Here is a 22,108-nt window from a genome sequence, read left to right as displayed (position 1 = left end):
CATCTTCAGAGGAGTAACACTGAAGGACAGTGTCTCTCAGTGTCAAGTGTGTAGGAAGAGTAATATATAGTCACTTACTATATATTAATATATAGTTAATATATAGTCACTTGATACTTACAGGACAGTGATTAGCACATTACCTTTAATACTTTGAAGGACAATACCCAGCTCAAACCCAACCCCCTTCTGACTATATATTACCCTTGCTACACACTTGACACTGAGAGACGCTGTCCTTCAGTGTTACTCCTCTGAAGATGCCTGCCACAGCTGCTGGCGAAACATCAGGAAAGAAAATTCCAAGACCACGGTCACACAGCCCGGATAACCTGCAAGAACCAATCAATTATAACTACGGTAATTACATTTAATACTGAAGACGTACACCTAATAATTTCCAAAAAAAAAATTAGTGACTCAAAGATTGGTTATAGGATGTATGGTCAAACGAGATGTACAGTAATTATTGAAAAATAATAAAATATATATATTAAAAAACAAACAAGCAGCCAAGCCACCGCCAGTCCTTGCACCTGGCAAGCCACCACACCCACCCCGGGGTGGGTTGCAGCCGCAGGCAAGCGGGCAGGGCGTTCGGCTCCGGGGTGGGGAGCAGAGAAGCCAGAGAGACGGCCGGGGGGGGGGCAAGGGCGGGCAGGTGTGGAGGAGGAGAGGTGGGGGAGGGGTGCGGCGCCCCGGCCCTCCCGGCCCTTACTTGCTCAGCCCGCTCCCTCGCCCAGGCGAGGCCGACCGGTCCCGCCCGCTCCAGGCCCCGGCCGCGTCCGCCGCTCTCCCGCCGCCGTCGCGAGCCAGCGCGGCTGAGGCTTCCTCCGGGGGCGGCTCCCCGGCCCTTCCGGTCACGAGGCAGGCTCCCTTCACCGGCAGGCTCCTCCCGACGACTGGCGGTTGAAGCGGAAGAGAAGCCAGCGGAAGCGGAAGCGGAAGGGGAGGATTTGCCAGGGAAAGGGCCAGCGGAGGGGAAACCGGAAGCGGAAGCGGAGGATTTGCCAGGGAAAGGGCAGGGCCTTTCCTGCCTCTCCCCCCCCCCAGCAGTAGAGTTGCCAGCTCGGGTTGGGAAATGCCTACGTCATTGACGCACGAGAGGCGTTTTGCCTTGGGTTTGCTGCTCTCTCGATACACGGATAATTCACGTGTAGGGCAAGAGTCCCGTAGCACCTTAAAGACGAACACAAATATCTTCTGGTAGGGTACGCGCTTTCGCGAGCCACAGCTCGCTTCTTCAGAGACACGGAATTAGTCCCAGCCCTCAGCAGTCAGAACCTGCCGCTAGAGCGCATGCGCGCCTAGAAGCTTCTCCGCCCATGCGCAGACGCTGTCTTCTCCCCGCCGCGTCACTTTCCCGCGCGGCCGCCGAACCTCTCCCGGCCCCCGCTCGCCTTGCCGTAGGAATCCTACAGCCGCCGGAAGCCGGCCCCGACGTCAGGTCGAGGAAGGAACGCCCGGGCGGCCAATCAGGTCCGAGCTCGGGAAGATGGCGGCGCGCGGGGCCCTGGAGCCGTCTGGGCGGGAAGGAGGCGGCGCGGGCGCGGGCCTCCTCCTCCTCCACCCGGAGCTGCTCTCGCAGGAGTTCTTGCTGCTGACGCTGGAGCAGGTAGCGGCGGTTGGGAGTGGGGAGGGCCGCGCGCGACGTCCATGGAAGGGGTGGGGCTCGCGCTGGGGATGCTCCAGGTGCGACCTGGGGGGGGGGGTCCCTCGGAGTTCCAGCTCATCTCCAGAATACAGAGATCAGCCCCCCCCCCCTTGGATAAAGTGGATGCTTTGGAGGCTGGGTTCTGCGGCATTGCACCCCACTGAGGTCCCTGTTCCCCCCAGGCGACATCCCCCAAGTCTCCAGGAGTTCCCCAGCCTAGATCTGGTACCCCTACCCTGCCCGCTTACACTTGTGACTTGACAACTCGTCTTTCTGGTAGAAAAGATACCTGAAGAAGTGAGCTGCGGCTCACGAAAGCTCTTAACCCTACCAGAAAACGTTTTTGTTAGTGTTTAAGGTGCTACTGGACTCTTGCCCTTTTCTACTAGAAAGACGAGTTGTCAAATAACAAGTGTAACAAGTTACACAAATAACAAATGTATGAGCTTTCGTGAGCCACAGCTCACTTCTTCAGATAGCTCACGAAAGCTGATACCCTACCGGAAAATATTTTTGTTAGTGTTTAAGGCGCTACTGGACTCTTGCCCTTTTCTACTAGAAAGACAAGTTGTCAAATAACAGGTGTAACAAGTTACACAAATAACAAGTGTATGAGCTTTCACGAAAGCTCGTACTCTACCAGAAAATATTTTTGTTAGTCTTTAAAATGCTACTGGACTCTTGCCCTTTTCTACTAGAAAGACGAGTTGTCAAATAACAAGTGTAACAAGTTACACAAATAACAAGTGTATGATCTTTCGTGAGCCACAGCTCACTTCTTCAGATATCTGAAGAAGTGAGCTGTGGCTCACGAAAGCTCATACCCTGCCAGAAAATATTTTTGTTAGTCTTTAAGGTGCTACTGGACTCTTGCCCTTTTCTACTACTGCAGCCAGACTAACACGGCTACCCGCTGTGAATTATCGTCTTTCTAGAGCCTTCTGTTTAGCTAGACCGAATGCTAACCCCTCTATGGTTATGCAGGGAGGAATTCTGAATATACCATACCCAGACAGGACCGGTCCTTGCTCTTCTGGCTCTATTGATTCATTAGCTCATGCCCTCTTGGAATGCCGCTTCTGGAGGAACTCAGATCACGTTATATCTCTCCCCTTTTAACATATAAATCTAATGCCTGGCATAGTGCCTGTGTCTGGCATAGTGCCTTTTTATTAAGTGACAGGGATCCCAAGGCTACAGTGTCAGTGGCAAGATTTATTTCAGTCCTTATATCCCTAAAACATTAGATTTACGCTGCTCAAGATCAATGGATCAAGGAGCTTCTAAGGGATAAAGGGAAGGAAAAAGGTACCACTACCCCTGCCAGTGGCTTGGGGGGTGGGGTTTTCTGGTAGCCCTAACCTTGTGCCCTCTTGCCCTGCCGGGGTATTCTTATCAGTAAATTGATTCCTCATCATGGCCCACCTGAGGTGATGCAGGTTTTGGGTCTGTCTTGGTTTGAATAAGATTATGCGCTGGACCATCACTTGACTTGTTTGTGATTGGGTGCCTTTTGGTTGCCAACTGACTTCAGGGAAGCTGGTTAAAGGATTCCCCGGTGACAGTTTGATGCACAGAGAGTGGCAGAGTTGAAGCTTCTCACTACACTTTTGGTAGAAGGATGCTGGACTGAATGGTCTGATCCAGTAGAGCTGCATATTAATACTTATGGCATCAAGGTAAATATTCTCACCTGTTAGTGTCTCGAAAGAAGTCAAGATGATATTGAAGGTCACAGAAGGAGGGGCTATCTAAATAATTGGCAGCTCAGAAGAGCCACACTATTTTGATGCATATGTGACACTTACAATATTTTCTGATATTGCACTTAGGAGATTTTCACAGGTTTGGCTACTTTTTTTTAAAACAGAAAAATATACCAGTAGAAGATGAAGTGAAAATCAGTAAAGAAGTCCTCACTGATCTTTATGTTCAGCACGTTATACCATTGCCTCAGCGGACCTTGCCTAACACAAGATGGGGGAAATTGATGGAAAAGAAAAGAAGTCCGGAGGCGTTGAAATATGTTGAGAGGTAATTCTCGCTTGCCTTGTTGCTCTTGAATTATCCCTGAAATCTTTCAGGAGGTATTTTACCTTTATCTCCCAGCGATACATAAGATGGCATTGCATATTAGCCCTAAGAGATTATTACTAAAAGTAATATAAAGTAAGTAGGAAAGAATTGCTCATTAAGTTATACTGACCACTGAGGAAGGCCTATCCAGGCCGAAACGCGTCTGGTCCTTTTTGGATCTCATATTGGTCAAAGAAAGATTGTACATCGCTGTTTGCCACTGACCCCCCTCCCCACCCCCAGTTGTAGCAGGAAAAATACATTGTTATCCTGTATGAAGTAGAAGTTAATGTAGAAATAGTTCTGCTCTGTTTGCCAATAAACAGAATGGGAGATGGATCTGGTCACTTTTAGAGCAGGGATACTGTCAGCCAGAAGTGGTTTTGAACAAAAAAAGACCTTATGCACAGTTCCTGCTTTTTCCCAGAGCCCAGATGTAACAAATTGGATCAGCACCAGTGTGGAAGAAGAGCTTGGGGACCTTAGTGCAAGATAGGAATATGCATCAGTCAACATACGATCTTTGAACATGGTCTGAAGATCATCTGAATTAAAGTGTTCTGCTAGAGAGAAAGAAAACTGCTTTTGTTGAGCTTTAGTTTAAATCCATGCTTTTTGGCTGTATTCTAGGTTGGGGATCTTTTTTACTTTCACTATTTGTTCCGGCTGTTAATCATCCATATCCATGGATAGCAGTTTCTGTTGACGTGTGTCCTGTTTTCCCTTATGTATAATCAAAATCCTAGAAATGTAGAGAAAAAGTATTTTACTTGCATGTTGCTTTATTGTGGTTCTTAAAATAGGAAAATATACCAAAACCTGGGATGGTGCATTACAAAAGCCTGGTTCATTTTAAGCATGCCCAATTTATTTAAGGAGGGGATCTGTGAACTCTTAACGTTTAGCCCTAAAGGAACTTTAGGTGAAGCAGTGCCATCTTGCATTCTGTCTGTGAAGACTGAAATAGCTCTTGTTACGGTGAACTGTGGCCCATCTGGTGAAGTAGTTCGTGAAAGCTTAGGCTGGAATATAATTTTGTTAGTCTTTAAGGTGCCGTAAGGTTTCTGTTGATGTTTGATACACGGCCACCACTCTGGAGCTAAAATAATTAAGCAGGAAAAATAGGGTTGTTCCATTTACCTGATGAAGATCATTTGGAAAGATTTTTTTAAAGTGATTAGTTTGATATTTTTATAGCTTTCAAAGCAGAGAGCTAAATTTGAAGTAAGTGAATATCTGTTGATTGCACTAGTGTTGCCATTTACCGTATGAGCCAGCATGGTGTAGTGGTTAAGAGCAGTGGTTTGGAGCAGTGGAGTCTGATCTGGAGAACCGGGTTCGATTCCCCACTCCTCCACATGAGTGGTGGACACTAATCTGGTGAACTGGATTTATTTCCCCACTCCTACACATGAAGCCAGCTGGGTGACCTTGAGCAAGTCACTCTCTCTCAGCCCCACCTACCTCACAGGGTGTCTGTTGTGGGGAGGGGAAGGGAAGGTGATTGTAAGCCGGTTTGATTCTTCCTTAAGTGGTAGAGAAAGTCGGCATATAAAAACCAACTCTTCTTCTTTTCCTGCAAGTTTAGGATTCTCATCCAAGCACAAAAACTTGGGCAAAGGTCCACTGAACGATTCCAAGTAGCGTTTGTAGAATTCCTTATAGGTCTTATTTGCCATATATTGTTTTCCCGAGAAAAGAAATGTTCACTGTCTTTATCCAGCACTTCTACTGTGGAGAATCTAAGGAAACGGCCTCTCATTGTGTTTGACGGTAGTTCAACACGTACAAGTATAAAAATAAGGAAGACAGAGAATGGAGCTGTTGATCGTCTAAAATCACTTACAGCTGGAAGCACCAGTACTACTTGTAGGAGACTATCGGGTCCTTCAAATTCGTCTATATGCACATCAGCCTCCATTTTACCACTGGACGTTAACGAGGCCAAGAAGAACAATATTATAATTAATAACAGCAGTATAACGTCTAGTCAGAAGGCACCACTATTAGTGTCTGCTACAGGACCTACAGTTGTGAAATTAAAGAGGACTGCTCCAAAAGAAGAATCAGATACAGCAGTAAGTAGACCCTCAACATTCTGCAACTTAAAAAAAATGCACTAGAAAATTGTTGCAGTTTAATGCACTTTCAATCCACTTTGAAGGTGGATTTTACTATGTGAACTGGCAAAATCCACTTGCAAACAATCGTTAAGGTGCAGTGAAAGTGCATTATTTGGGCTGTGTGAAAGTGCCTTAGTGTGACATGCATTTCAGAAGTTGTATGAACAAGTTCAGTGTCTCTGTAGGTCTCTACGCACTGATTCCTTGAATCAAATGGGTTGGATCTAAATGAAGCAAGTTTGCCAAAGAGATTTTTGCTCTTCCCATAGCAGCAACCTGAACCCCCCCCCCAAAAGTTAGACAGATTTGGGAACCCCCCTGCAGGAATGGTATGGGAAAGAGAGGTGGGAAGGCAGGTTACAGTGGGAACAGGGAATCAACAGAAATCCTCCCCCACATTCTTGAGTGAGCTCTTAGCTTTGTTTGCAGAAGAACTCATGCAAGCATGGAAAGGGCAGTAGTGGAAAGGGAAATATGGCAAAGGTCTGTTGCATAAGCTTGATCTGCTTGTAATTCACTGAATCATTAATATCAAATATCTTTTATAGTAATACAATTTTATTATCTATCTAAATATGTAAATAGGCTTAAAATAATTGATCATGTTTTTCCTTGGAATAGCCTTATCTCAGCTTTATGAGATGTCACAGTTAGTGGCTTGGATTCAACTGAGGATTATAATTTTTGCCAATTCCACCTTTCATTTTATTTTATTACAGCCAAAGGCCAGTATACAATATAAAATATACATCCTATGATACAATTATACAGCTCCCACTTACAGAATCTCGTCCATACTAATTAATCTGAAGGTTTGCCCATAAGGTCTTTGTTCTTTAGACATGCCTTCCGTTTCCAGCACACATAAGATCAAAGTTTTGCTACAGAATATCTTCCAGTAGATATTCTACCAGGGAGGCCTCAGAGGTGTAAGAGTGTACAAATCAAGATAGGAGGGGAGTAATTAAACGATTTCTGGCATCATCATAATGTTAACAATGGAGCAGAATATGTGCTAGCGTCTCCACCGTATCCATGGAACAGGAGCATTTGTGTGTCTCTCTTTTTGCTTCAAACCTCTCACTTTCCTCTCATGTTGTTCCTGGGGGGGGTTATCTGACCCCCCCCCCCAGGAGCTTCATTGTGGGGACCAGAAGGAGCAGGGTGGCTCCGTGGACAGAAGTGGATCCAGCCAGTGGCCCCAACCCATTATTTGGAAATTCGAAAGGCTTCATTTGACTTTCCTTTCCTTGTTCTTAGGAAGATGAGCCATATTAAAAACACACACTGGAATCACTTACATTAGGGATATAAGCACATCTAGCAGTATTTTCAGTAGATTCCTCAGTGTCTCAGGGAATCTAAATATTCTAATGTTCAGATTAGGAACTGGGCTGGACTCTTTTGCTTTTACTTTCAGCTAGACTATGTTTTGCTTTTAGCCACAAGATAGTAACCCCCAGCGATGCCCACCGTACCATAAAATGTCTGCTTAAATGGTTCAATATACCAAATTCAACATTATTTAATTATGTTTCCTACAGAATGGTCTACCACCCATTGAAGCAAAAAAGAAGATCCAGCATGTAACATGGCCGTGAATCTGTAAGGTGCTTGGCATGTAAATATTTAGCCTCCATTTTTGAACAGTTACGTCATATTTAACCAGGGTTGCAGATTGCAGTGGATTCTTCATAATGTCAGCAGCTCCACAGTATAAAGCAGAACCATCTTCTTTCCAGTCACTTTAAAAGTATTTCCTGTATTGCACTTTGATTAATGTACTTCCATTCTAATGGTCGGTCTTCAGAAAGCAAGGTTTTTCTACCAGTTCACCTTTGAAATTGTCAGGTGTACTGTAGATCAGCCCTTGCATGACATGATGCAGACAACGTATGTGGGTTTATAACTATTCACACTCAACTGTACAGTGGCATTGACTTCAGTATATACAAATTCCTGTACATGTATATTTAGAAGATGTGGAAGACAGTGCTTCCATGTTCTTCTGGACTTCCCACGGTGACTGAATGCATTCATACAAAGCAGTTCTGTTGGTCGGGCTTAGGATCCCGGCTGGAAAAAAACAATTCAAATTCTTGGGTGCCAGGATCCTATATTTAAATGACACCTGGGAATTTTTCAGCCTCCTGTGAGACTGTTATTGCTTCTAACAGACTTAAGGAAAACAGCTGAACTGTGTCTTTGCTTCAAATTGAAGTTTTCGTTGCCATTAGAGAGAAATGGATTTCTGTTATCATTGGAGATAAACTGGTGAAAGGCACTGTCTATTAGGCTGTATGTAGTATATAGAAAGTTTCAGAGAGAAATATAGGGTGCGAGTTAATACTGTACTTTAGACAGTACATGTATTAGTATTTTATATTATACATAAGTGGCAGAAATATATTTGAAATGCGAGGCAAACTCATACTGGGAATAAGCAGTGGAAGTTTGCAAACAAAACAAATCCTGCCTCTTTCCTTTCTGTGAATAAACATGGTGGATTTTTTGAAATCCCATGGAATCTCCCTGTATGTTGTAGCAACTATCTGAGCAGGATGTGTTATAGTTGTGTTCCCATACACAAAATATCATTACATCCTGGGACCCATTGGATGGAAATGTAAAACAAGTTTATCTACTCAAATGCTCTAAAGATGCTGGCAACATCTCAGTGGAATATTTTGTGGCAGTTTAGATTCTAGACTCATCAATTTGAAACTGTTCACATCTTTTTAAATGGAATTGGTTTGCCATAAGAATATTCTCATAAAAATAAAAGGCAAATCCAGCCAAAATTAACTAAATTTAAGTGTAATTTCTTGCAGTGGGAATGTTAAGTAATATGTTGTTTAACTCTCTTGTAGAAGTCACTCTATGGATACTCATTTAGATGGATCATGTCCATTCGAAGCACTTAAAGATATATGTTTGAAGTGTATTTGGGCTTGATTCCTGAACACTTGTGTGAGTTTTGTACTTTGGTACAGCACAGTTTAATATTGTGTGTTTTATATCTAAACAGCTGTCTTTTTAGTACCCTTATCTGACTTAAATAAATTGAGTTAAAGTAGTCTCTTAAATGGTGTGGATCCTCTCTATGCTGTAATCTTGTCTGCCTTTGAAGTCGACTGATGTGCGGATTGGTCATCTGCATGCACATGTGTGCTTTTACAGTTAAGCATGCTTTAAGTACGGCTGCTCTAATAAATCACAACAGGTTATTTCTAACATAAGCCTCGTGCAAGATGGGGCTTTTGAATATCCATTTTTGTAAATGGCATAGTCTGAGCCCTAAAACGAAGTACAAAATTTATAAAATACATTAATTCCAAGTTTCTTAAAAATGGAATTTTTTGTCTGTGTACCTGGTCATGGCTTGACTATGGGGGTTACCGCATTATGTATTCCCAGCAATGTATTAAGAGTTTGAAAATGTTATTAAAAACATTAATTAATTAACTGGGGGGGGGGGAGGAAACTTGGCATCTGCCAAGGTAATATTGAAATCCACCCTTGCTAAAAGAAACCTCAAATTACCCAATTCACACCTAGCGTCCCGAATAAAAGGTTTTACCCATCTGTCTCTTGCCACATTAAGCAGGCCCCAACTAAACAGAGAATGTTGAAGGGTGTCTATTTGACCAGAACCACATTGACACCCTTGCTCAAAATACAGTACCTTATTTAAATGACAGAATGGCATTCAGTCTAGCAAACATAAATAATCTAGAAGTAAAAGGTGGCTTCATGTTACGATGGTAACAAAAAAAATGGTTCTGCTGGGTGGGGAAGGAGAATCTATGTGGCTGTGGTTTCATGCAGTTGATGCAATGCATATTATGGATATCTGAGAAGGATTTATCAAATCACCTCCTTTGTCCCCATGTTTGCCCTTCCTTGAGACCATTACTGCTTGTAGATCCAGATAAGAAGTAGGTACATATATTAAAGCATCTTCCTGAGTGGCAGCTGTGCTACTGGCACTTGAAGCCAGGCTCAGTTGCAGCACAAGAGTTCTTTGAGTGGAGGCCGGGACTGCTAATGAGACCAACTTGAAGCTGATCACGAATACAGAGCAATTTGACCAACAGGGGAATTTATTATACTTAGTGATTAGTGTAATTACGCTTTTGTACATTTCCAACCTGTGATTGAAAAGCATTCTCATAACATGGATAAGGGGCCATATTAGCTTGATATATGAATATATATATGTGTGTGTATATGTGTGTGATCAGTGTTGCTGAATTGCTTTGAATTTTTAAAGAGCTGTGCTAAAGTTCTGGGTTATGGTTATACAAAACCTAACTCTGATACTTGTAGGTGAGAGACTGTGGATTGTGGTAGACATTCCATGTAGAAGGCCACCTTCTATAAAATGTTAGAGGGCAGTCCAGTGTACTCCACTCTCTAAGCCCATGGAAACCTCAAAGAGTTCATTTATTTTTATGCATGCTTCTTAAACAGATTTGAGGTTCTTGCAAGACTGCTCATTTGTTCAATACCTACCGTAGGTCCTCTGCAGTGGTAGTATGTGATCAATGTCTTCTGCGGTAAGTATACTTTGTAGAAAAATGTGCACAAAACTACCTCTTCAGCGTTTAATATTCATCTTGGATGCAGACGTCACTTTGCATAGTATTCTATTTTGTTTACATTTTTTTTTAAAAAAATGTTGTGTTTAAAAGTTGTAGTGGTTAATATAAATATTAAACTTGGTTGTATGAAAATAGCATATCCCCAGAAATGTTTCCATATTTATTCCCAGAAAATGCTCTCTTGCCTGATAAAGCTTAACATTAAGTTAGACCCTACCCAGATTTCAATGGGTTCAAGGACTTGTGCTGATTTCCCCCCCAAGGCTCCCCAAAATACTGGCGGATCCACAGGAATAGCTTTGTGGGGGGGCGGGGATTTGAGGTCTCCTCTAGAAGGAGGGATTGGTAAAATCTCCTTCTCCCTGAATCCGCAAGAATTTAGGCCAAGCTGCAGGCCATAGTTAATTAACATATGAGATTTTTCTATACCATCTTGAGATAATTTAATGTGGGTTATGATTAATACTGTCTTTTTTAAACAGAAGATGTTCTGTGACTGAGGCACATGAAAAATTAAAACTATGGCTAGGATCCAGAGAGCTACTTAGATGTGCTCAGATTTTAAAAAAATTGTCTTTACTCCACACAGCAGACCATTGTGTTCAATAATATCTCCTTTTGATGGTCTCAGTCTCAAGAGGTGCCAGTCAAGAAAGCTGAAAACCCCATCAGAGTACACATACTAAGTTGTGCTCCTTTGGGGTTTGGTTTGTTTTGCTTTGGTTTTTGGAACCTAGCCCATATTTTAAAATGCTGAGCTAAAATGTCTGGATAAAGCAGACAAGTTGGCCACTTAATAAATTTGGACGAGAGTTTACATGTGAGTGCCAAGTGTGTTTAGCCATATTAATGTATTTTCCAGGTTTGAAACAATCATCTGACAGCAGAGGCTGACAACTTGGAGTGAGATTCGAACCAGAAAAACAGATACCACTCCTGAATACTTTCTTCGTTAGCTTAGAAAGAAGGAACGTGGTGCCTAGGCACACTGTCATATGTAGCAGGGTTCATTTCAGGCGCTGGGAGTTCTCCCTTGGTTACCCAGAGAGAAGGGCATGTGGTCCATTCTCTTGATGCATCTGCACATTGCCATGGACAGGGGTAAGGAAACAATTTTCCTCCAGGCCAAATTGGCCAGGAATCCTGGAAGGGGTTCTTTCACCATCTTCTCAGCGTAGAGTAGGGGGTCACTGGGGGGGGGGGTAGTTGTGAATTTCCTGCACAGTGCAGGGGGTTGGACTAGATGACCCTAGTGATACCTTCCATGATTCTATGATAATTGTAACCCACAGCTGCAACTCTCACCTCCCCCTACAGCCCAAAGGACTTTGTCAGGAACAGTGTTGCAGGGGTGGAGGGGGGTTCTACATCAAATATTTGAAGCTGGAATGCATTTTCTGTGTCCTTAATTAGTCTTTCAGATGAGAAAGGAAATTTTTTGACATTTGAGTAGTCAAAATACTTGTGTAGCTTTGCAGTGCTTTTTTAAAATTATCTTGCTGCAAAGCTGTTGCTATTGGAAATCTGCTTATTTCTGTCTTTTTCCTGGCAATTGCAGGTAGCCACATTTGTCAAAAGAAAAATCCATAAATCATGCAGTTGGATCAGCCAAGTATTCCAGTAGAAAAACAAAAATGAGGGGAAAGGAAAATTTTAATCTTTGCTCAGGATGTGGGAGATTTGATTGGATTAGGTAGAGCTGGTGTCAAGGTCTACCTTAGCTACCTTAGATAAAGAAGGACAAAAACAGCAACCTCTTTGAAAATATAAATAACAATTAGGGTTGCCAACCTCCAGGTACTAGCTGGAGATCTACTATTACAACTGATCTCGAGCTGATAGAAATCAGTTCACCTGGAGAAAATGGCTGCTTTGGCAATTGGAATCTATGGCATTGAAGTCCCTCCTCTTCCCAAACCCCGCCCTCCTAAGGCTCCGCCCCAAAAACCTCCCATCGATGGCGAAGAGGGACCTGACAACCCTAATAACAATAATTGGTCATATCTATTTCTGGCACAGAACAGTGTACACGGATGCCTTAGAGGGATAAAGAAAAATATGTAGTTATTATATAAACAAAACTGGAAATGAATTTATGTGATACACTAGGTAAGGAGTCAATGGAAGCCAAAATGAGGTAATATCACCTATTGGCTGAGAGAAGAAAAAACTCCCTATAAGCACAGTCCCCTCTTAGTCTGTCTTGGTCCCAGATGAAGAATCCTTTTCTTTAAGGCCTCAATTCGTTGTTTCCTGGCATAGAGAGCGCAGGTAGTCTTTGTGTGATTTGTGAGTAGTCCAGCCCTTTAAGATCAAAGGGTTTATTTCCAGAGTGTTAATACTAAGTGTAATTTTGTAAGATGTCAGACGTTGACCAAAATACAGCAGACTTGTGTTAAAAATTTATTACTCCATAAAATACAAGGCATAAAATACAAGGTGCGATGAAATTTCAAAAATCGGAACTAGATGCTGGCAGTGTACATTGTGCAATGATCTTGTGATATGTGCAATAAATTGTGTTATGTACATTTGTTTAAAACACGTGCTGCCTGACCCTGTGTACGTTCACTTGGGAGTAAGTCCAGCTATGTTTAATGGACCTTCCCCAATATTCGTATACATAGAATTGCAGCTTTAAATCCATACTTTAAGGCGTGACACAAATCTTTCTATGAACGATCATCTCTACATACCCAACACAGAATCACTTACACATTTGCCAGCTCACATATCATAAATATTGCCCCTCGGTCTCTTAACCCTAAACAGCGGTTCCTGTAATCCTTCACAAAGCCCTCTCTTCAAAAAATCATACATTCTTTTAGTGATATCTGAACACATCTTGGTGTTTTGACTGTTCTTGATTTATAAATTAAACGTTATGGCGTAAAAGTGGATGTCAAAAATCACCTGAGGGCCCTCCCTTTCTCCTCCAGTGCATTCCCACAAGCTAGAAAATAAAAAAGTTAACTGCTGAGAGTATACGATGTTGAAAAACAACACTACATTTCTCACTTCTCGTCAAAGCTCTGACACACCGTCAGTACTTATTTTAGAAAATGCAGGCAGCTCATTTCTATTCCGCTCCGAAGTCTTAAATATCTTTCCCACACTCAGGACACAGGATGTCATCCCTCTCGGTGAGGAAACCGCGGCCTACTAAGGACAAGGAACACTTCTTGCAGTTGAAGCAGTCGTTGTGCCACTGGCGTTCCTCAAAGGAGATGTACTTGGTTCCTCCAAGTCCTGTAAAAGCAAAAAGAGGCGGTAAAAAGCAGCTGTGGAGAAATGTGGAGGAGTTGTACTAGAGCAGAGCAATGTCCATGCTCCCCCCCTACTCACAGCAGCCTTCTTGCCCACCCCCCCCCAAAAAAAAAGTAATGCTCAGTTGGACAGGGGACCTGAATGAACCGTGCAGATGGCAAACTGGAAGCCAGCAGGAGGGAGGAAACCGGCAAAAATTGCCCTCTTCGCCAACAAAAAAAGCTGATCCATCAGAGAAGATGCTGTGCACCAATGGAAAGGCACCAGAGGATCCAAGCACTGGAAATATTAAACCTCAGCTTATCTCTCTGGACCATCTCCTGTCTTCCATGAGCTCCTTTCTGTGAAAGAGCCAGAAGTTTTTAAAAAGTGTCAAGGTAGGGGCAATATCTCCCAGTAGGGTTGCCAGGTCCCTCTTTGCCACCAGTGGGAGGTTTTGGGGCGGAGCCTGAGGAGGGCGGGGTTTGGAGAAGGGAGGGGCTTCAATGCCATAGAATCCAATTGCCAAAGTGGCCATTTTCTCCAGGGGAACTGATCTCTATCGGCTGGAGATCAGTTGTAATAGCAGGAGATCTCCACGTAGTACCTGGAGGTTGGCAAGCCAATCTCCCAGTGTTCCTTTGCTGCTCTATTGGCTGGAGATCAGTTGTAATAGCAGGAGATCTCCACGTAGTACCTGGAGGTTGGCAAGCCAATCTCCCAGTGTTCCTTTGCTGCTGTTTCCAATGTTTCCTTCCCCCACTTTCCAAACTGTAACCCACAGGAGCAGCTTTCACTTGGGAACTAGAGGATGAAGAGCAATGTGGAAGAGATCCAGTCAGTGAACTTTCCATTCCTGCTTCATAGGACCCAACCCTCTGTTTGTTCCAGCAGTCAGTTTTCCTCAAGAAATAACATGTCAGCTTGAAGGGCTGGGTCCTCAGGCAGCCTTCTGCACATGGCAGGCCAAAGAGCAGTTTAACACCTCATGCTGGGAGCATTGTGCAAGCAAAGTGAAACATCCAAAGATTCTCTGGTTCCTGAATCTTACAAAAAGCAGAAGCATGAGCATCTCTATCGCAGTAAGGTACGAACTCTTGTGTAAGAGAACAACTGTGGCACTGTTTTCGCTCATGCTTATTTGGATCCGGTAAACATTTGCATTATTTGTGCCCTTGCATTTTTATATCTCTGCTCTGTTGCAGTGTTCTGCAACAATGGGGGTTACCGCACTTTGTATTCCCAGGGATGTATTAAGAGTTTGGAAATGTTGTAAAAAACATCGCTTTAAAAGGGTTTTTGGATACCACGGCTTATAAATGGTTGGAAGATGTCTTCACAGCTAAAGGGGCCAAACAAAGTGCAAACAGTATTTTTTATAATGTTTTCAAACTCTTAATACATCGGTGGGAATACCTAGAAAGTGTGAACAGTATTTTTTATAACATTTTCAAACTCTTAATACATCGCTGGGAATACAAGTGCGGTAACAGCCAAAGTGTGTTCTGCGTTCCTCTGGTTGTAACTGAAGCTCTGTTATGCACGACTTGAACAGCAAGCAACACTTAGTTATATTACCAAATTTGCCCTGGAAATTATTTGCCTTTGGGGTGGGGGGGAAGATGGATGGGTGGGTTAAATCTTGTCAGTTCCCAAACTAGAAGAAGAAGAGTTGGTTTTTATATGCTGATTTTCTCTACCACTTAAGGGAGAATCAAACCGGCTTACAACCACCTTCCCTTCCCCTCCCCACAACAGACACCCTGTGAGGTAGGTGGGGCTGAGAGAGCTCTATCAGAGCTGTGACTTGCCCAAGGTCACCCAGCTGGCTTTGTGTGTAGGAGTGGGGAAACAAATCCAGTTCACCAGATTAGCCTCCACCGCTCATGTGGAGGAGTGGGGAATCAATCTTGGTTCTCCAGATCAGACTCCACCACTCCAAACCACCACTCTTAACCACTACACCACGCTGGCTCTCTAAATGGTACTAAATGGTAGCAAGGTACTTACCACTTATTGGATTGGTACATCCTGCACACTTTTTAGCATAGAGGCTGCAGAAGCAGTTCAGACAATACGCAAACTCATCCCGGGAAGTAAAGCGTTGCCCGGACAGCTGTTTCTTGCACCCAGTGCACACAAAACATTCCTTGTGCCACGGCTGCTCCCGATAAGTAATCCCTCCAGTAGTGATGGGCTGTTAAATTAGCGAAATAAGAAAAGAAATGGTCTGAAAAAGCTCTCCTGGTTTGTTCTGAGTCCTCTGCCTTAACTTTCACTTCACAAATTTTTGAGGAAGAAGCAGCAAATTAATGGTGACATTGCAGGTGAGAAATATTATTTATATTTATTTCCAGTTCCAGTGCAAAAAGAGCACCTGTATGCAAATGAGTGTTTAGGCGTACCTTGATTATAACTTTCAGCATATCTTCAAAGAGGCTGTTAAGTAGTAAACTACTGATAGAGTAACAGCCTTATCGTTACCAGACAGCAGATAGATTAAGTGGTAGTCATGAGAACATACAGGAAAGGGTGAAATCAATGGAGTAATCAAAGAAGATCTTATAGAAGAATGTAAATCACAACTGAATAAAAACCGGGTAAGTGTTTCTGCCTTTGCCTTTCCACATGGGCAGGCTCTCTGTTCAACTGGGGTTTTCAAAAATTTGCCAGTTAATTCACTGAGGAGTAAGGCATTATGTCTGGCCAAGGAGAAAAGTCTGTGAAAAGTTGGGATGGTTAAGAATTCAAGATAATCTGGGAGCACTGGAAAAGATGGGGTGCTCTTTCCCCAGAAGGAGGGTGCACATTTCCTTCTGGCATCACCACATAGTTCAAGATGGTCCCTTCGTTCTAAGTCCCGTATCTCATTCATTACTAAAGAGAGGTCTGAGGGAAAACTTGGATAGGAAATCTGTAAACTTGAAAGTCTTTTGTCTACTATCTTTGTCCAAGAAAACACAAAAGGGTCAAGCTCCTTATTTCTTTACAGCATTTACACCCTGCCTTTCTTTGCTGTTTCACCAGGCCTACAACTGAGGGCCACCGCAGGTGTTATCTGTGCTGACCTCCCTACCCCTTCCCGCTTTCTTCATCATTGATTCTGCATAGGTATTAATTTGAGAGGGCCCTGCCTGCTTACAGCTTCTCAGCGAGTGCTTTGTGACATCATGTGCCATCGGCGGTTTTAACTAGAAGGTTGCTGTACCATGTTTTATTATTTCAATTGATTTATTGTTATATTGATATTTGAACATATGTTGATTTTATGGTTGCTACCCGCCCTGAGCCTGGTTTCATCTGGGGAGGGTGGGCTATAAATTGGAATAATAAATAAAAAAAAATTGGGGCCACTCCTGCTCTTGAAAAATATGCATTTTTATCATTTTTAATGATAAAAATATGCATTTTTATCATAAGTATCATTTTTACTTATAAGCAAGTTTGCTCACAGAAATACCACTTCAGGTTGTAGTAGATGCCCAGCAGGCTCCAAAGGCTCTTGCATACATTCAATAATAAACTTGAAAGTCTTGCTTACTGAGAGCAGGTTGCTGGGAGACACTTTTGGTCTAAAGCAAAAAACAAAAGCAAAACGGAGCCTTTTATTAGATCCAGCCAAAATGACACAATAAATACTATGCAAAGCTTGCACACAGTGTTGTGGCATTTTGGTTGTCCTAATAAAAGATATTAAAGGTAAAGGTAGTCCCTGTGCAAGCACCAAGTCATTACTGACCCATGGGATGACGTCACATCCGATGTTTACTAGGCAGACTTTGTTTACGGGGTGGTTTGCCAGTGCCTTCCCTAGTCATCTTCCCTTTACCCCCAGCAAGCTGGGTACTCAGTTCACCAATCTCAGAAGGATGGAAGGCTGAGTCAGCCTTGAGCCGGATACCTGAAAATGATTTCTGTTGGGATCAAACTCAGGTTGTGAGCAGAGCTTTTGACTGCAGCACTGCAGTTTACCACTCTGCGCCACGGGGCTCCTTAATAAAAGATATTACAGGGCTTTAAAAAACAATTACTGAGAGTTTTTACTAAAGGGTTGTGGTTTAGTGATCAGAGTTCCAGATTAGGACTAGAGAGATTCATGTTTGAAACCCCACTCTGACATGATGCTCACTCCCCCTGTCTAGCCTACCTCACAGGGTTGTTGGGATGATAAAATGGGGAAGGGAGAGCCAAGAATACCAATCTGAGCTTCTCGGGTAGCTTCGATAGCATGTGTTGGCTTGCTTTTCACAACTCCTCAAAAACAGAAAGATACAGGGTCCAAAGTATAGTTCCATGTCTGAAACCTGGATGGTGGGGGCCCTGGACCTTTCCTGTCCTTAAATGGCGATCCCTCCATCCGCCATGCTTTAGTCAAAACTGGTCTCTCTTTTAAAACCCCATTTAAACTTTCCCGAGGCCGTATGCCTCCTTTCATCATTCCCATCCTAGCTGTGCTCTGATCTTTGTGGATTAAGAACCTCTTTGGGTGGTGACTTATATGATGACCCCCTACCGTATATACTCGCGTATAAGCCGAGTTTTTCAGCCCCAAAAATGGGCTGAAAAAGCCGGCCTCGGCTTATACGCGGGTCAATACGGGGGGAGGGAGGGAGGAGGGAGGGGGGAAACTTACCGCCGCCGCCGGGCCCGTGCCGCTTCCTGCCGCCAGGAGCGGCCTGGGGCAGCCTCCTGCAGCCGCAGGAAGGCTTCCCCAGCCCCCCCGGCCCCTGCCGCCATTTTTCCCGGGCGGGAGGGGCCTTGGGCAGCCTCCTGCAGCCGCAGGATGGCTGCCCTGGCCCTTCCCGCCCCCCCCCCGCCATTTTTCCCGGGCGGGAGGGGCCTTGGGCAGCCTCCTGCAGCCGCAGGAAGGCTGCTCCGGGTCCCCCTGGGCCTCGCCGCCACTTCCTCCCACCGGGAGCCGCCTGGTGCAGCCTCCTGCAGCCGCAGGAAGGCTGCCCAGGCCCCCCTGGGCCGCGCCGCCGCCGGACCCTCGCCGCTGGAGAGCCCTGTCAGGTAAGCCTGCGGGGGGGGGGAGGGGTTATAAGCCGACCCTCGGCTTATACGCGGGTGCCTAATTTTCCCCCATTTTTGGGGAGAAATTAGGCACCTCGGCTTATACGCGGGTCGGCTTATACATGGGTATATACGGTAATCTATTACCTGCAGTTTACAAGATTAGTTGACTTCAAGTACCATAGCTGAAATGAGCAATATTTGCCATTTTGATGAAGTTCATCATTTCAGCAGTCTCTTAAATGTTGCCCTTGCAAAGCTGGACAGACCTAAAATGTCACGTATTTCTGAACCAGGAGTGTTGACCTTTGGCTGCTGCTCACACATTTCATTGCAAAGCCATGTTAAAAATGTAACACTGCAAAAAAAAACAAAAAAACAACAATAGACAATAATACCTTCTTGCACTGGACACACTGCATGGCAAACTGCTTCTCATAGCACGGCACACAGAAATTCTGATTGTCCTTAGGAATGAAACTCTTCGTTCCTATCGGTTGTTGGCATCGGTGGCAGATAAAGCAGGTCTCGTGCCAGCTACTTCCTTTATATTCCATCTTGCGAGTTCCTAAGAGAAGACAACAGAATAAAATTCCACCCTTCTCACTTTGTAGTTAAATGGCTCGCTAATTCATGGCAAACCAACCAACCTCCGTGCAGTTCCTGAAAGGCTATCTCCTTGTAGGACGGGTGACATAGAAACTATCAAACATGTATTGTTCAGCTGTCCATTTTATCATGGGGATAAAGTCGGCTGAGTTCCTGTCTAAGAAGCTTCTGATGGGGGATATTCCTCATCTTTCGCTTCCCACTGCCAAATTCTGTGCCATTGCCATTAAAATACGCAAATACAGTGTGGAAAAAAACTGTTAATCTCTTTTATACTTCTATATTTTTAGTAATCTTAAATTGGCAAGCCACTTTTGTGTCATGCACTAATTTTGTATATCTTATTAATACCAGGTTTTTATCAATTTTTGTAATTTTTAATAGTTTTTACAGTTTTATCAAGTTGGACAATATGATATACTAATTTCTGGCTGGTCAAATAGACCGTATCAATAAACTTGACTTTACTTGAATATTATGTTATCAGAGGATTTGGCCCCTAGAATAAGTTCTGCATTGAAACTTCCGAGAAAGTGTGCCTAAGAATATATAAAAGTATCGGCATATAAGCAGTGTAGTAAGTGTGCTAACAAATAATTATCTTGCTGTATGACATTTTAAATGTTTTTTCACACCTTACTCATTTATTAGTGTGCTAGATTAATAAAGGCACACTTGTGCTACATTTACTGCAAGTGTGATTTTTTTTCTGGGTTAGGCAGAGAGCGTAAGAATCTCTCCCTGAAAGGATGTTGTATTAAACAGCCTGTGCCTGGCAACCAATCAGGATTGGTGGCTTTTCCAAGGAGGTCTTTGAGTGCCGAGATTCCTTTTTTATTATCACAGCAAGATTTCACTGTACCTCATTTGAGGCTTCTGCATCCTCTCCTGTCTGGAGATTATGCCAATGGGCTGTATCCTAACCACTACCCTTGGAAAGGTTTAACACCTTTCTCTAGCCTAAGGAACTTTACTCCAACTTAAATGACTTTTCCACAGGAGAAAGAGCCATACTTTGGAGGACGATGAAAAGAACTTCCTCTAGTGTAAGATAGGATACCTCCAAACAAAGGGAAAATTGCTTCTGATTGCCCACATGGGAATGGGGTAGAAATGAAAGGGGATGGTAAAGTAAAGTGGGATAGCCACTTAAGGATGCCCAGGGGCACCTGCCAGGCAAGTAAAAAGTGTAGAGGTGTTTCTATGCTAATGTTAGAAGCCTCCAAGCGAAAATGGGGGAGTTAGAGTGCATAGTTTTAAGGGAAAACATAGATATAGTGAGCATTACAAAAACCTGGTGGAAGAAAGAACCAGTGGGATATGGTCATCCCTTGATACAAACTCTATAGAACTGATAGGGAAGGACATATTGGAGGGGGTGTGGCTATGTATGTCAAGGAAGGCAGAGTGTCTCATAAACTAAAAACAATAAAAAGGGCAGACTTGTTTACAGAATCCTTGTGGGTGACGATTCCTGGCCCCAAAGGTAATTTAGTACTAGAGATGTTCTATCGGCCCCCTGACCAAAAGGCTCAGGGTGATCTAGAAATGGAAAATGAAATCAGGGAAGCATCCAAAGATGATGAAGTAGTAATAATGGGAGACTTTAACTACCCTCATGTTGACTGGATAAATGGATGCTCCAATCAAGCCAAAGAGATAATATTTCTAGACATCCTCAATGACTGTGCCCTCAAACAGTTGATCATGGACCCAACCAGAGGGGAGGCAATCCTGGACTTAATACTCTGTGGGGTTGCCAGTGACTTAGTGCGGGATGTGGATGTAGAGCCAATTAGCAATAGTGACCACAATGGCATCAATTTAATTTATATGTATGTGGGAAAGTGCCTGGAAAATCTCACACAATTACCTTTGATTTAAAAGAGGGAACTTCTCTAAAATGAGAAGCCTGGTAAAAAGGAAGTTGAAAAGAATAGTTAGTAGGGTTAAATCTCTGGAAAAGGCTTGGGGGTTACTCAAGTCCACAATTCTAGAGGTTCAGCTAGATTGTATACCGCAGGTCAGGAAAGGTGGTAATAAGTCCAAGAGTTCACCACCATGGCTAATGGGTAAGATGAAGGAAGCTATTAGAGAAAAAAAGGCTTCCTTCAGAAACTGGATTTTGAGGGACACATCACTAAACACATCAAGACCAACAATAAGTAATTCTTTAGGTACATTAGGAGTAGGAAACCAGCTAGGGAAGAATTGAAGTTATACCTTTTCCTGAACAGATGTTTTGGTAGGGGAGAATGAAGAACTGGGGCAAATAGTGGTAACAAGGCAGGAAGTCCTAGAACGTTTAGGCAAACTGCAAACTAACAAGTCACAGGGACCAGACGCATAGTGGAACTCCCTGCCCCCAGGATGTGGTGATGGCTGCCAACTTGGAAGGCTTTAAGAGGGGAGTGAACATGGTCATGGAGGATAGGGCTATCCATGGCTACTAGTAAAAATTGATACTAGTCATGATGCATACCTTTTCTCTCCAGGATCAGAGGAGCATGCCTATTATATTAGCTGCTGTGGGACTCAGGCAGGCTGCTGCTGCAGTTGTCTTGTTTATGGGCTTCCTAGAAGCACCCGGTTGGCCACTGTGTGAACAGACTGCTGGACTTGATAGTCCTTGGTCTGATCCAGCATGACTTTTCTCATGTTCCTACCTGCCAATCATTACAGGTGTCTGCTTACCTTCACCTTAAGAAAGGAAAATTGAGGCTGGGGATGCTGGAGCATATCTCCATTTCTCCATGGGGAGGGCGTATGCAGTGGCTGGCCTT

At 43.6% G+C, this 22,108-nt stretch overlaps 2 protein-coding genes across 4 annotated transcripts in view; one reads left to right on the top strand and one right to left on the bottom strand.

Moving 5' to 3' along the window:
• Positions 1–1,492: 1,492 nt before the first annotated feature.
• On the top strand, positions 1,493–7,475 carry C16H2orf49 (chromosome 16 C2orf49 homolog). Its single transcript, XM_056862016.1, has 4 exons — positions 1,493–1,615; positions 3,525–3,688; positions 5,454–5,808; positions 7,398–7,475. The coding sequence occupies exons 1-4, from the start codon at positions 1,496–1,498 to the stop codon at positions 7,452–7,454; spliced, it is 696 nt and encodes a 231-aa protein (XP_056717994.1). The 5' UTR covers positions 1,493–1,495; the 3' UTR covers positions 7,455–7,475.
• A 6,063-nt stretch (positions 7,476–13,538) lies between these two features.
• FHL2 (four and a half LIM domains 2) overlaps positions 13,539–22,108 on the bottom strand; it is a 30,544-nt gene continuing 21,974 nt past the window's right edge. For all 3 annotated transcript variants that reach the window (XM_056861754.1, XM_056861756.1, XM_056861755.1), the window contains exons 4-6: positions 19,115–19,284; positions 15,714–15,900; positions 13,539–13,706 (exon numbers count right to left, since the gene is read on the bottom strand). In XM_056861754.1, the coding sequence (XP_056717732.1) occupies positions 13,555–13,706; positions 15,714–15,900; positions 19,115–19,284 (509 nt within the window). In that variant the 3' untranslated portion in view covers positions 13,539–13,554. The remainder of the gene's footprint in view (positions 13,707–15,713; positions 15,901–19,114; positions 19,285–22,108) is intronic.

The sequence above is a fragment of the Euleptes europaea genome, chromosome 16 (genome assembly GCF_029931775.1).
Source record: "Euleptes europaea isolate rEulEur1 chromosome 16, rEulEur1.hap1, whole genome shotgun sequence".
NCBI lineage: Eukaryota > Metazoa > Chordata > Lepidosauria > Squamata > Sphaerodactylidae > Euleptes > Euleptes europaea.
The sequence above is the reverse complement of the archived record's forward strand: the minus strand, read 5'-3'. Positions and strand labels throughout refer to the sequence as shown.

What these genes read in the sequence shown, in the direction of transcription:
- C16H2orf49 (XM_056862016.1), top strand. Translation starts at nt 1,496, where the DNA reads ATGGCGGCGCGCGGGGCCCTGGAGCCGTCTGGGCGGGAAGGAGGCGGC. An exon ending in GCGTTGAAATATGTTGAGAG is followed by an intron (nt 3,689 to 5,453) that starts GTAATTCTCGCT and finishes GTCTTTATCCAG; the next exon opens with CACTTCTACTGTGGAGAATC. An exon ending in AAGAAGAATCAGATACAGCA is followed by an intron (nt 5,809 to 7,397) that starts GTAAGTAGACCC and finishes TGTTTCCTACAG; the next exon opens with AATGGTCTACCACCCATTGA.